The following is a 15,341-nucleotide window of genomic DNA, read 5'->3' on the forward strand; positions in this document are numbered from 1 at the left end:
GGCACTTATCGGGCATCTATTTATGCAGAAATGCGCGTGCGCAAGGCGGCGTTGTGGTTTATTTACTGCCACAACATGGTGTCTAATGACTAATGTTTGTTTGATAACTTATTTTTGTGTTATTGTGAACTTTTAAATTTAAATGTTATATTAGAAAGTTTGCCATCGTAAGAAGCGGCTAGCTGAGGTTAACGTTCAGCAGCCGTCTCGCGAGCTGTCTGTGGCAGCAAACTGAGGTGCTTCAGACGGTTAGCTGCTGTCTGTTAGCTAACGTTAGCTGGATCCTTTGAGATCCTGTTGACATTCACATAGCTAACTGCTAACTTAGCGTTGTGAGCTCCCGTACACTGTTTTTAGACATGGTTATTTCACAAAGTTTGATGAGTATAAATATGTTCACCCACTGCTTTTATGAAATGAATATTTTATGATGTTTGATTAATATAAATACGTTAAGACACACTGGTTATAAGATATAGAATTTAACGAAGTTTTAAGAATATAAATAGATAAATACACACTGGTCATAAGACATGATTATTTTGATAAGGAATACGAGTATAAATAAATAGATATGTTGATAAAAGGAATAGTATTTTGTAAAGTATAAAGACTCTGAATATGTTAAGAAACATTTTGATATAACAGTTATCTTGAAGTAATGAATGTAAATATACTAAGCTATGACACTGGAATGAATGTTCGTTATCTGAATCATATTGAGTATACGTAATGTAAGTAGTGCCTTTGATATAGCTGTTTTATATGTATATTTAAACGGGTTAAGCGTTTTATAGTATTGAACTGAATGTGCTATTCTCTGACTTTTGCTACTTTAGAATTCTATTTGGTATGAATGGTTAGTCAGGTGGTTTGCTACAGGTAGCCTGTACTTAAATACAATGGAATGTCCATGTTATTGTACTATTCAGCCATAGTGGCCTATTTCTCACGGGTGTAAAGATAGTATATGTATGTGATGAATGTATTGAGATACATAAATGTAATGTTAAAGAATGTTACTGTTGAAACAGACTTAGAGAATTATTGCACATTTACTTTGCCATGATTGCTAGTAAACTAGATGTACCGCATAGCGGTACAAAATATGACCGCCGCTCAGTCCTGGACATCCGTTCCGCGAAAATAAATCACACTTCAATTTGTCTCCATATTTTACTCCATCCCCCACTCTTGAAACTTTTGTGTATGCTTGTTTGGCATGCCTGAGTGTGTGTGTGCGGCTGCACAGAAAGTAGCCTACTGGTGCTGAAAAGGTGAATAGATTGTAGAATAGCCAAAGAAGATGTAGCATTGTTATAAAACCTTTAAAATCTCTAAACAATCACAAGTAGGGCAGTTCATCACAGTTCATCCATTGCAACTGGATTGATGAAAGGTCACTTACACCTGTAGGCTACATTGTATTTGGGAAAAGCAAAAGGTATTAGCATAATGTTATTTATTTATTTATAAACAAAAACATCTCTGTCCATGCCGTTTTCAACAGCTATCAAAAACAAAGGTCATTTTTGGATGGATGGATTTTTTGTGAATGTTTCTTCTTCTACATAAGATTTTAGTCATCTTTAGTTCATGTAATACTTTATTGTCAATGCACAAATTAAGTAACAGTAGTCTGAAACGTTATTGTTAATGCACAAATTAAGTAACAGTAGTCTGAAACGAAATGCTGTTTTACATCTAACCAGTGGTGCAAATAACTGACATGTCCAAATGGGCCTTGATGAAATGCGTCGCTAGACTGTTCATACACATTTTAACGGGCCAAAGTTGAAGAGCTTTTGTCCGTTATTGTTCGTGCAAATATAGGCTGATTCATGTTCCCTTGCATTGTGTAACTGAGGTCCATGGCTAGTCTGGCTTTCATCAGACCAAGCTCAATCTTTTAAGAAATCAAAAAATAAATAGCGGGCAGATCAGGCTGGGTTCACCCAGCCTAGTCCATAGGCACCCGATATTGTTTCATTTTCCGATTGAGATATACACGCTCTGGCTATTCTAAATGCAAAAATGCATCAGGGAGTTATGACAAAACGGTAACTAACAAACTAGATCCTAATAGAAAGCTGTTAGCTTCCCTAAGCTACAGGTAGGATTATAAGGTTACAACATAACTTGTCAATAGGCTATGCTGGCGACACAAATAAAATCTCCTTTAGAAACCAATGGCTTACGCCTTACAGTATCAAGCGGACTTAAACTGCCATATCGTGGCGAAAAGTTGTAATAAAATTTACGCAGCTCCATGAGTCAAGGAAAGCGCGAATGAAGTAGCCACTTCTAAATGGGACCCACTGCACAGTAGCTTAAGGTGCGTTGCTAAAGCAGCCATAATGAAATGAAGGTGTCATTGTTTGGATACTTCACACACACGTGCTTTTTAATTTCACAGACTACAACTACCAAGCTGGAATCAAAGCACATCGATTCCCCTCTCACACCCTGCACGCACTTAAAACAAAATGAACAGGCGTCTCAGTCTCACGCATGTATAGGCAAAACTGTATCCGACCGGTGTAACGTTGGTAAATCTTCCATTGTACAGAATGATTTTGTAGCACGTGCAATAAATGACAGTCGAAAGATACAAACAGTGCTGCTATCAATTTGCTTGGTATAACCGCATTTATAGTTTTCTACAAATGCAATCAATCAAATGGGCCTCCATCACTCAACCAACGCTAACGGTAACATTACCTAGGTCCTTATTGATATTACAAGATTAACGTACCTGCAGTAAAAACCAAGCATGTCCGATAAACATCCTCAGATTTATTTCGGCTTCAAGAAGAAATGGGAATTACACTTCATGTGAACATCGTCCTATCCTTATTAGATGTTCGCTGCGGTAAATTACAGTCCTTGTAGGAAGCGTCCATTGTTTTTCCAACCCACTTTTAACTTCCAACAAAATTACGTCTCACTGCAACGATGCGCCATCTAGTGGACAAACGACTACTTATCGCCAATACTGAAAATGCAGCCATGATGATGATGATGATGAATATTTATTTTAATCCTACTGAATTTGTAATTATGTATCGGCCATTCTAATACCTAATTTTTTTAGACCCCCCATGGATGAAATTCTACGAAACTTGGCATACCCCCAGAGAATGCCAGGTCAATCATACACATAAAATTTGGTGCAGTTCTGAACATCTTAACTTAAGATAGGGGCGATTAATGCAGAATAATATTGCATTTTCATTTTTTACCGGGGGGGGGGGGGGGGGGGGGGTGGGGGTTGGTGGTCCCCGGGGACGAAATGAATTTTTTCCGTAAAAGTCTAGTGGGGCTACATACCCACCAAATTTCATGTACCCCGGTGGTTCGGTGTCCCGGGTATCAATGACCAAAAATTCAGGAAGTAGATGACAGGAAAAATTCTTGAATTGTGTGCATGTGTGCGTGTACAAGTTTATGTTTATGTGTGTGGGTGTGTGGGTGTGTGTGTGTGTGTGTGTGTGTATGTGCGTGCTTGTGTGTTTGCCTGCGTATGTGTGTTTGTGCATGTGCATGCATGCGTACATATGTCTACTGTGTGAGTATGTGTCATACGTATGATTACTGTAAATGTATGTGTGTACGTGTGTATCTGTTTATGCACATGTGTGCACATGGAATGGGTTAACATGACCCCTGGAGGCAAACATACGGAAAAAATTGGTCATCCTAGGCCCTACAGTTCTCAAGATATTCACAGAGAACTGTGTCTGCCCTACCCTCCTTTCGGGGGGTCCAGTCCAGCGGGGGGGCTACAGATCAAAACGAAAAATGACGGTTCCATGCTATCCATGTGGGGGTACATGCCCACCAAGTTTTGTGTACCCCGGTCTTTCAGTGTCCCGGGAATCCTTGTTGGTGTACGTCACTAAATGTACACATAAATTATTTTATTGTAAGGCCCCCCATGAACGAAAGCACACAAAACTTGGCATGCATTCGGAGGGTATCATAATGATCCTACACTTTTAATTTCGTGCAGTTTTGACCTTGTCAGCCAGGGATATTGTGATAATACCTAATTTTTTGCTTTTTAATTTTTAACTAGGTGGCGCTATACATGAAATAAGTGGTAATGGGATGGGTTGACATGCCCCCTTAAGACCAACATACATAAAAAAGGTGGACCTCCTAGGCCCTACGGTTCTCGAGATATTCACAGAAAACTGTCTCCGGCCACCTACAGGCCAGTTGGTGTATAGTAACAGAAATTAATTTATTGTGTGGCCCCCCATGAACGGAATTCCACAAAACTTGGCGTGCATACAGAGGGTGTCATAATGATCCTACATTTCCAATTTCGTGCAGTTTTGACTATGTTAGGTCACAGATACCTTCAATTACAACACCTCATTTTTACTTTTTTGTGTTTAACTAGGTGGCGCTATACATGAAATGAGTGGTTATGGAATGGGTTGACATGGCTCCTTGTTTTTCCACCTGTTTCACAGGTACATTATCTTTATTACTACTGGTACCACTCTTGGGACCCGTAATATATGTGTAGGCAACCATATTTGCATCAAAAACTAATCCCATGCATTTCTATGGAGGATTTATTGAGTGCCGTGTCTCCTTAGAAAGTCTGGCTAACCTCTGTGTAAATGATGCAAACATCAAATGTGCTCGTCTGAACATTTTCTAAGTTGGCATGACTTAAAATATGATAGCTTTTCTACTCCTCTAAATCATGATGCAAAAAATAAAATATTGTCAGAAACGTCATTATTGCATTTCAGCAGTTAGTTACTAGGTGAAATGTAATCTGTCTTTTTCTTTGTCAGCAAGTGGGTGGTTGACGACATAGCCTTTTTGTGGTCCTCAGTGTCAAACATAAGTAAAGACATGTCTAATCTGCAAAGAAATGTGGGTTACCTTGTGTGGTTACACTTTACTTGACAGTGTCGACATAAGAGTGTCATGACACTGTCATTAACATGTCATAAAGAGGTCATAAACGTTCATGACATAACGCTTCTGTTATTAAGTGACATTCGGTTTTTGTCATAACAAGTTGGGGTTAGGTGTATATTTATATTTATAAACCTATACCTTCACTGCACGGCGGGCATTTCCCATAATAAGGGGAAATATATTAAATTTATTGGTTTCATTCAAAATCAAACTTTGTGAAATGGACTTGGAACAGTCACGCCATATGAGCTTTTCCTGGTTTGGCTGAAAATTGTGAAAAACAGGAGTATGAATGGCATGAATGGTCTATGTTAATATAAAACAGTTTTGGTAACACTTTACTTGACAGTATCGACATAAGAGTGACCTGACACGGTCATGACACATGAAACCTAACTCTAACCCTAATCCTAACCTCTAACTCTAATCCTATAACCCCAACCCTAACCCTAAGTATAGGTCTAATCAGAGTTTTTTTTCTTCCCGATTTCTTTTTTTCTTCAGTAATTTTGTGTCAACGATTCCCGGCACACTGAAAGACCAGGGTGCATGAAACTTGGTGGGCATGTAGCCCCCCCAAGGATGACACGGAACCATTTTTTTTGTGTTGATCCATCGCCCCTCTGCGACAACCCATCTCATAACCACTCATTTGATGTATAGCGCCACCTAGTTAAAAATGAAAGGCAAAAACAAGGCATTGTAATTAGGATTGGGTATTGTTTGGGTTTTATCCGATATCGGTGTTAAATCAATACTTTTAAAACGGTGCCGGTGCCAAAACGGTACCTGAACCGGTACTTTGTTTTTACAATAAAATGCCTAAACCAATGGATGCATGATGCAATGCATGAATTGCTTTTTTGATTGATAAAACAAATTTGAACATGAAATTGAACTATATATTTAGTTTATTATCAATATCTGTAGTTTCATTGCTTCTAGGCATATTTCTAATTGGCTTGCCATAACTTTAAATGTTAAAATGGCTTCCATGGATGCACACACAATGGCAAGTAGCATAATTCAGTGGTTTTCAAAGTGGGGGCCGCGAGGGGGTGCCAGGGGGGCCTAAGCAAGTTGGAAGGAAAAATAAAAGCAACAAATAAATACATTTGAAAAATGTAAAATACACCTATTACTATGAGGGTTGTTATACAATGCCATTATAATAATTTGTCGTATATCTGAACATTATTATTCCCAGTCATTATCATGGAAAATATAGTGATAGCTCTCATATAGCAGAAAGCCCCAAAAATAAGTATTAGGATTAGCTTAATGTATTTTTACATTTGCCATAGTATTGTCGATGGGTTTAATAACACATCAAAGGGGTCCTTGGCCAGAACCTTGTGGTATCTGGGGGGCATTGACATGGAAAAAATTGGGAACCCCTGGCCTAATCAATCTTTCCTCTGCTTTCAAGTTTATCCAGTGCAAATGGCTTGCCATATCTTTAAATGTTAAAATGCCTTGCCTTGGAACTGCCAGTTCATGGACAATGCAATTGCAAGTAGTCTTATCTATGGAGCAGGGTTTCCGTTGTCTGTTATTACCGGACATTGGCCGGAAAAAAAATGAAATGTCCGACAAAATTAAATCTCTCCGGTCAAATTGTCCGATTGAAATTGGCTAATAATCCTGTGCCCCTAACGCAATCTGAATTTGAGAATAAGAAATGTATGCCTATATTAAAGCAATAGGTCATCTGGCTATGTTTTTAAATGAACAGGCTCTACCATTTGAAAGTTATTAAACAACACCCATAGCCTATGCTGCATTTCAAATAGGAAGTGCATGCTTAAAACGTCTATGTTAAACAACGACGAAATGAGTGGGGCGGTTCAAACATGGCCAGGCACAGGCGGACTAGCCTTAAACATTTTTTCAGAGGCCAGACGCGATGGATGATGATAAATTGGTAACGTCTGAAGCCTCAGATGACCGGTCAACTCCACCACCACCAGATAAAAAGCAGAAGTGTCGGGCGAATCGGTCAGAATCAGTGACTTTGGAAGTGGAGTTGTGGGGGGGGGGTGGCCGTGCAAGACACGGTCATTCTCCGTGTACACTGGACACGCAACTGTGTTCTGTATAGCATGCAGTCGGCCTATGCTTTCTCTGTCTATGATCTGCAGGGTTAGGCCTCCTCTATGAGGAGATTGCTGGTCCGCGGATAATTTCCGGCACAATTAAACGGCATCATTGAACTGCGGACCGAAAGAAAAAATGTTCCCAGAATAGGAAACATTTCATAATTTATTGTTATCAAATAAAGAGGCATAGCCTTAGGGGGTAGTGGTGTGAGCGCTCATTCTTGTGTGTGCACTGCAAGTTAAACGGTGGAACCACTGGAGATAACGTGGGAAGTAGCAACAAACAACGTAGCCTTTTTAAAACAACGAACGAAGCGGACTCTTCTTATCTAGATACTGGCTAGATCTTGGTAGGCATGTTTAAGTTAGGCTAATGAACATGTTGCATTCTATACAGCCTGATTATGTTATTCTTTAAGCTACATAGCCTGTCTCCAGTTTTCCTCAACTTGACTAATTAAGAAGCAATAATAGGATATTTGACCGGCAGATCATCAAAATGTCCGGAAAACGAAAAATGTTACATATGCCTGTGTATTTTGATTCCCAGCGCTAGTAGGCATTTTAACAGCAACTAGGCCAGGGGTCTCCAACCTTTTTGGGAATGAGGGCTACCTGAAGACCCTACCTGAATCATATGGCTGACTACTCATTTGAAACAAACAGACCCTCACCCCTTTTTTGCGAGGGTAGTCCTCCTACCTACCTAGGCCTATGTGATTTTTACTTTTAAATTATCAATATTGTGTAGGCCTATAAGTCTTTATATATTAAAGAAGCCCTATGCAGGTCTGGTTATTCCTTCGCTGTTTCTGGGTTTTCGCCGGATTTGGGCTTGCATTTTTCACGACATAGCTCCCCTGCAGTTTCGGTAGCAAGTGATTGCTACGCTAAACCCCCACTAGCTAGCGAGCTAGCCATTAAGAAACCAAGCTAAACACATACAGGGCTCACAATTAAATGGTCGCGCAAACACATTGTTCAAGAGACTATCAAATCACATTACAAAAAGTTCACCCAAGGGTAGGCTACTTACAATTTCAACAGCAACAAAGCCAAGTCGGCGTCCGTTTTGCAGTCTTTTTAGAAACTACAATCTGACTACATTTTCGAGGCGCGATTAGTCCATTAGGGTTATGAGATAAGGCTATTTTAGGCCATGTTCATGAAAAAGGCAATCCATCCCCTCCTTCCCAGTTTGATCTTTGTTTAAGTTAAGGTCTCATTCACCGAGAAACCGTTTAATACTTGTTCCTTTCAAAATACTATAGCTCACTCCAAGTTGCATATGCATGCGAAAATGATCTTCTACCCCCATTGCCCGCATTAGCCAATGAAAGAAAATACACAGAAAAACAAGCGAATCAGAAAAAGCCCTTCCCTGTGACGCCGCAGGGAAAACAATTATTCATGGCCTCGCCCACCTTGGCTTGTGACCGCCCACAGGAAGACAGGAAGATTTTGGCCAGGAGATTGTCTCTCTGCAGCTAGTAGGAGCTAACAGCAAGTTGCTAACATGGCGGAGCAAATTCGTGCCTGTTATTTGTGGCAATAACACATCAATGTTGCATGTCTTGCCTTAGAAAGAAGAGTTGAGGAAGAAATGGTTGGAATTTATCGTTGGAACACCACCACCGAAGTATAGTGCAACATTAGTTCTGTGTTCCAATCATTTCGACCACATTCACTGTGCCTGCCTACAGTTAGAAAGTGGTTTTGCATCGATGTTCTGAAAACCTGGACCTGTACGTCACGACGATCGACCACCAGCTCACAGGCTGTAAGTACAAACAAACTTTTCCACCTAACGACTGTTACAAAATAGCATGTTCATATTCTTCACGTTAGCATGCATGAAAAGGGCACAAGCTAGGCTTAGGCTAGCCTATATTACAGGAAGCTACACCAGGCACGTAACTGAAGTGTTCTGTTCGCGACGTGTAAAATCAGAGAATGTCTAATAGGAAGGGCTCTGGTAAAATTCATTAGAGGAATGGTCTATTTTTTTGAACGTAGCCTACAGGCCACGCGCCAGGTGTAGCTACTTCCATTGATTAGACCTATTGGAAGCTAATTGTTGCAGAAGAAGCAACGCGAACGGAATGCTTCAGTTACGTGCCTGGTGTAGCTACACTCATAAGAAACTGTATGACCACACTACCCAGAGATTTAGCTTGTTGAACCTATAATCTTCTAACCTAAGCGTTAAACCACAAATAATAATATTGGCAACAATATCTTATGCTCAACTAAGGACTGGTATTCTAGTCTAAACAGAGAAAATCAAAAACACAATACCCGTGCACTATTAGGCTAAGTTGCTATCACTAGAGCCCAGGTATTTACACTTCAGTCTAATTTACTGTATGTCTTCTTGCCATTATTATTATTAAATTACAATGATGTTTTGTTTGATTACTTGCTGTTTACTTAGTGTTTTGTCCAGAGCACATCCTCATGTTGGGCTACACAGTTTTCTAGCCTACATTAGGTCATCACGTTAGAAGCAAAGGTTTGTGATCTAACTTTTATTGTTGTGCTAGTTAGTTTCTAGAAGTCTTTTTCTAGTAGGCTAATACAGGTTCTTATGTGCTCGTCAATGTTTGGGAAAGTCAATTCATGGGTTTCATCAGGTCACTTTCCACAGGTGTATAAAATGTGTGTATAAAATTGTGGGGCAGCCATGGCCCACTGGTTAGCACTCTGGACTTGTAACCGGAGGGTTGCCGGTTCGAGCCCCGACCAGTGGACTGCGGCTGAAGTGCCCTTAAGCAAGGCACCTAAACCCTCACTGCTCCCCGAGCTCACTGCGCCGGGATTAGTGTGTGCTTCACCTCACTGTGTGTTCACTGTGTGCTGTTTGTGTTTCACTAATTCACTGATTGGGTTAAATGCAGAGACCAAATTTCCCTCACGGGATCAAAAAGTATATATATACACACTATACTAAAATCAAGTACCTCGATTATGAATGCAGACTGCATGGTGCTTGATTAATACACCTGTGTAAATGGACCTGATGAAACCCATGAATTGCATAACAGATATAATTGATATTACTGAATGTCTTCTTGTGGGTGTGCTACTTAGTACATCATACACCTTACCACAGTCACTAAAATATTTTTGTTTCCATTGTGCCAGTACAGTTTTGTGTGAGATAGTGAATGTCCTGTGTACTATTAGTATCTTGTAACTTGACAGTAATACACATTTATTTACTTTAGGTACCCAAACAGAATACTTCATGAAAAGTATGAGTATTGATACAAGCACTTCGGATACACCATGGACATGGGGGCCTGCTACCTCTACTCCCATCAAGCCTGTTCATCCAAGGCCAGCTAGAAGACCTCGGGTTGATCAAGAGGAGGAGGAGGATGAAAGTGACATCTCCACAATAACACCTGATGGCTCCACCTATGGCCCAGCGCAATCAATGAGCAATGTAATAGAATCATCACAGCCAACGAATGTGTTTTGTGTGTTGTCCCTTCGGATACCCAGGACAACACAAGCTGAAACAACAACTCAAACCTTTTTCCCTAAATAATCCCAGCACCATCTTACAAAGGATCTGTAGGCCAGATGTCTGCATCGTCTGGCAAAAAGAGGACATTGTTAATTCTGTGCATAGTTTGGATGTTCTTGTTTTGTGTTTGCATTATTTTAATAGACTGCAATATTACTATTTGTCAGTGTTTCTCAAACTTTTTCAGACCAAGGACCACTTAATCAATAATAATTTAAACAAAAAAAAGATCACTGACCACCTAGCAAAAAAAAAAAAAAAAAAAACAGTAGACCTACTTCAACAGTATATTACACAATAGGCCTTCTCACTAAACCACCTTGCTTATTGTCTTTGCACCATGCTTATGCTGTCAGAGGATTCATATGATTTAAACTGGCATACTGTAGGTTACATGAGTGTTGCAGAACTGTTTGGATTTACACATACAAGTTGGCTCAATATTGCAAACAACTCATCTATTATATTTTACCACATCTACTTGTGGAACACTTGAGAGCTTGCGGACCACACTTTGAGTACCACTGCTGTATGTAAATATAATAAAGCTATTTATTGAAAATTGACCTGTTTTGTATATTAGTTTTAGGAGTTGCATCAGTTTTTGTCCCTTTTAGGCTAAAGGTTTATCTTACCGTTCATATCTTCTGTCTCCCAGGGGGCCATAGTTGTCATAGTCCAATGTTTAGTGCATTTTGAAGGGAGTACATTATGTTAAGGCAGACTAGTTCTAATCCTGGGTACAGGGTGATACAGACAACAGGGGTACTGGTGTTGCCCATTTTTCCAACCACATGAGCAATCCCCTTATGAAAAAGTAGTATAGGAATCTTACAGTAATCTTATAGGAATACGTATTTTGGGACATACTGTAGAAGTACTACTAATAACTCTATAATATCCTATAGTTGCTATAGTAGTCTTATACTATAAGATTCCTATAGTACTTTTTCCTAAGGGTCATACGTGACAGAAAACAACTTGAGTAGGCTAACCTCTGCCAATGTAGGCTATCAAAGCTATAGTTTATACTCATTACTGGAGAAGTCTTGCAGCACAAGTTCTCTGCTTCTATAGGCATTCTGGTGCAATTCCAGCGAAATATAGCTAGGAGTAGGTAAGTGTGTTTGCATTTAGATCTATATATATATATATATATATATATATATATATATATATTGAGCTATAACCAAGTGGTCTTTCAATGATAGTATCATGGAATTCAAACCATAACTATCTATTCCGATAGCATACAATTAGCAGGCTAGGTCAGTGGCTGAACTGCATTTAGGGTGCTTATAACCTGTGTTGTGAAGTAAAATATCTACCAGGAAGATTGCAAAGACTTTTGACTGTGTAAAGAAATAGGTCTTTATTTTAAAACGTTTCCAACTGTTTATTACTTGAATGCAAGATGACGATTGCCACAAACGTTTACCTCTTTTAGGAGACATGCAATTGTTACCATTCTATTAAACCAACGTTCACCGACAAACGATCAGGAATCGGTTCTTCTTCCGTAGAAATGCATGGATTCCAGTTGCTGCTACTTCCATGCATTTCCACTGAATTATTTTTGGAATCTGATCCCTATCATACCTGTTCATTCTTACTCGTCGCTCGACTTATCGTGACTAAATTCAAGATGGCTGCAAACGCTAAACTTCGTGAAGATACTCTCTGTATAAATCGTCTTGTAAGTAAACTACCAGTGCTTTTTCAAAGTTCTCAATGTCTCGTTTTAAATGTCAGGGCCCTCGGAAGTCTACCAATGAAGTGTGGAGATACATTGAGCCTCGTAAATGGTGTAAAACAGTGATTTATTTGCATGGCTAGCCCGATGCCGAAGCATCACCATTGAAAAAGCTGTTGGTAGCATCGGCTAACTAGCGCCAGATTTTGGAGTGCAGGGGACAAGCCGAGATGGGCTATGAGACATACGTTCACACTCGGTATCATGTTTCAACACACTTTAGGTCAAGATCACACCGGAATTCTCCTTTAAGGCTTAATTTCTCCTTAGGTAAGGGGTTTATTTAAGGGTGTTGCACAGAATACCTTAAATTGTTTCTTTAGTTAAGAAAAAACGTTATGGGATACTGCATTGAAAGGGATTTACCGTCACGAAAATTCTATTGAGATTGTTCAACAGCTGTAACTAGCTGGCTAGTAGGTGATGTCGTTAGTTAGCAACCCACCGAACACAGTTGTATTGGTTTTATACAAGATGTTTGTGAAATTTGCACAGTAAAAGTTATGTATTTTGACTGCAATTGTCTTTGCATTCTGATTAGATTCTTCATTAGAATCATGAGTGGCTCTTTGTAAACAGCATCATTTTCTGGGGCCATGCAAAACTGCATTACCACTAGTGTGGTAGTGTGCATTACCACTAGTGTGGAGTTATGACAGTAAAATAGACCATCCTTAGTCAATGTAGGCTACTGCAGCAATTCCTCTCTCAACCTGTAGAAAATGCTGTGAACATCTGATTATGCATGGGGGGGAAAATACCGTCATATAAGAAAAATTCAAGAATTTTGAAAAATACCGTGATATACATTTTTGGTCATACCGCCCAGCACTATTACTACCCATCCCTGAATTAAAGTCATAGCTTAGTGTTACGTTTGAAACTATTTATGTGCTGCAACCCGTTACATTTTAGTAGCTCAAACTCCAATGTGCCAATTTACGTTGGAACTAAACTAAGATGGAACTTGTGTTCAACCAGCTGCAGAACCCTACCCATAATGCATTAAAAGCATAATTCCCATAATGCTTTGGGCTGCTGACGACATAATCCTGTTGTCTATATCTTAAGTCTAATGTGTGGGATTGCACCAACATTTTTTAACATAAGCTATGCAATGAGGGATATTAGCATGGAGTAATTGACAGTAGCCCTATTCAGTTTTGTAAAGACTTGCTCCTCGAGGTCCAATCGTTCTGACTCCGTTAATGGTAAACGAACCGGGATCTGGTCAAGCTACACTACCACCATCTATCTGCTACCCCAGCCAAACACGTTGCTTCAAGAGTACGTAGGGGAGGGGTGTAATTTGGTTGGCTGTGGTCAGATATCAACAACTAACGTTAGCTTTCGCAAAATATCGGACTGTCTTTAATGCGTTGTTTAACCTGCTTCACATATGCTTTGCGCATCTGTACCACTCGACTTTAAAAGTCTCAAGTCAGCTACATGGTATTGAGGGGGAGGGAAGCAACACAATCTCAATGAATTGAGAAGTTGGAAACTTGGTCCAACGAAAGCTCTGTGTAACAAGCCAAACAAACAATCAAGAACGTTATCACTACTTTAGCTAACAACCGATATGCAAGCAATAGCGGTTAACATTCAGGAAATATGTCATTTTCATTTGGTTATTTGAATATCATGGATGAATATCATGGAATAAAAACGGCCAAACAGCAGAGTGCTAGCAAACCCAGAACCCCTGAAACCCATCACATCGATATGCTTTCTTACCCGTGCAGGCCAGTGGGGGTACCCCTTCATTTTAGCGAAAACTAGGTCGCCAGGCCGGAAATTGTGTGGCATTTCGTGTATCCTTTAACGCCTTTTTCTTCCTGTTTGTGTTAAACTGGTGTATTTAGAAGGCCCAACTCAATATAAACCCTTCTTCTAGCACCAGGTAGCGAGTGTAATATCAAGTGCGAGTTGATTTGAAGCAGAGCTGAGGGTATGAAGGCGGTATTTCCGGCAAACTTGACACATGAGCCTGGGTTCCCACCTTCCTTTTTTCAATTGGTGCAAACGTCTGTCACACACGGTTTTACACCACTGTTGTAATAGAGCTGGTAAGTCCCGCCCTTTCCGCTGGACCTCTAGATTGAAAAATCGTCAATGCAAGTGAATGTGAGAAAATAATTATTTTCTGGTCCCGTTTCATTTGTGCCATGAATGTGAACATATGTCGTCTGTGAATTTTTAATATAATTTTTCATGTTACGAGTTTGACAGTATATTATATGATTCTTCGGCTATCAGTTGTGGAAAAGACTTAACGAGAAAGACTACATGTCACCTGTGACGTGAGCTAGCTCTAATCGCTAACATTAACTGAGATGCTAGTTTTTGTAACGGCAGGAATAAACACACATGGTAACAAAAATATTTGAAACATGTCTAGCTTCACTCAACACATTAACACTACGATACAGTGTGATTGTAAAGTTGTATGGTTCACTGTGTTCAAAGTCGATCTTAATAACCCTCTACATCTCGACCAACTGATGGTTGTTATGGGAAACTAGTGATCTGTCGTCTAGCGGAAAGTTGTAGTCCACAAAGTGCTCTCACACAAAGTTTAACCGCATCAAACTTCTACCCGCTCAATTGTAGCATTCTTTACACGAAATTTTATATTAAAAATTCACAGACAACATATGTTCACATTCATGGCACAAATCAAACGGGACCAGAAAATAATTATTTTCTCACATTCACTTGCATTGACGATTTTTCAATCTAGAGGTCCAGCGGAAAGGGCGGGACTTACCAGCTCTATACGATATTTTGACGGCTCTTCCCTCGATTTGCCCATCGTGGGGTGGCTTAGTGAAATTACCGTTAGTGGGTGGAGAAAAGCATCATATTTCACATGAGGCTTTTTTAATATCACCATGAAACTTGTTGTTAATTCAGTGTTGTTGGGTGATTCTTCAATTGGGGTCGTTTTGTCATCTTAAATTTTGAATGAATAAAATTAGGAAGAATTTGCTTTAAATTTAGGCTATGCCAA

At 39.7% G+C, this 15,341-nt stretch overlaps 1 protein-coding gene across 3 annotated transcripts in view; it reads right to left on the reverse strand.

The window, feature by feature from the left end:
- The window catches only part of hdgfl2 (HDGF like 2), an 88,057-nt gene extending 73,741 nt beyond the window's left edge, over positions 1-14,316 (reverse strand). The window contains exon 1 of one of the 3 annotated variants that reach the window (XM_042056172.1): positions 14,066-14,316. In XM_042056172.1, coding sequence (XP_041912106.1) covers positions 14,066-14,137 — 72 coding nt within the window. In that variant the 5' untranslated portion in view covers positions 14,138-14,316. The remainder of the gene's footprint in view (positions 1-14,065) is intronic. The other 2 variants (XM_042056171.1, XM_042056170.1) reach the window with 2 other exon arrangements.
- Positions 14,317-15,341: the final 1,025 nt, after the last annotated feature.

This window comes from Alosa sapidissima, chromosome 12 (genome assembly GCF_018492685.1).
Source record: "Alosa sapidissima isolate fAloSap1 chromosome 12, fAloSap1.pri, whole genome shotgun sequence".
Taxonomy (NCBI): domain Eukaryota; kingdom Metazoa; phylum Chordata; class Actinopteri; order Clupeiformes; family Clupeidae; genus Alosa; species Alosa sapidissima.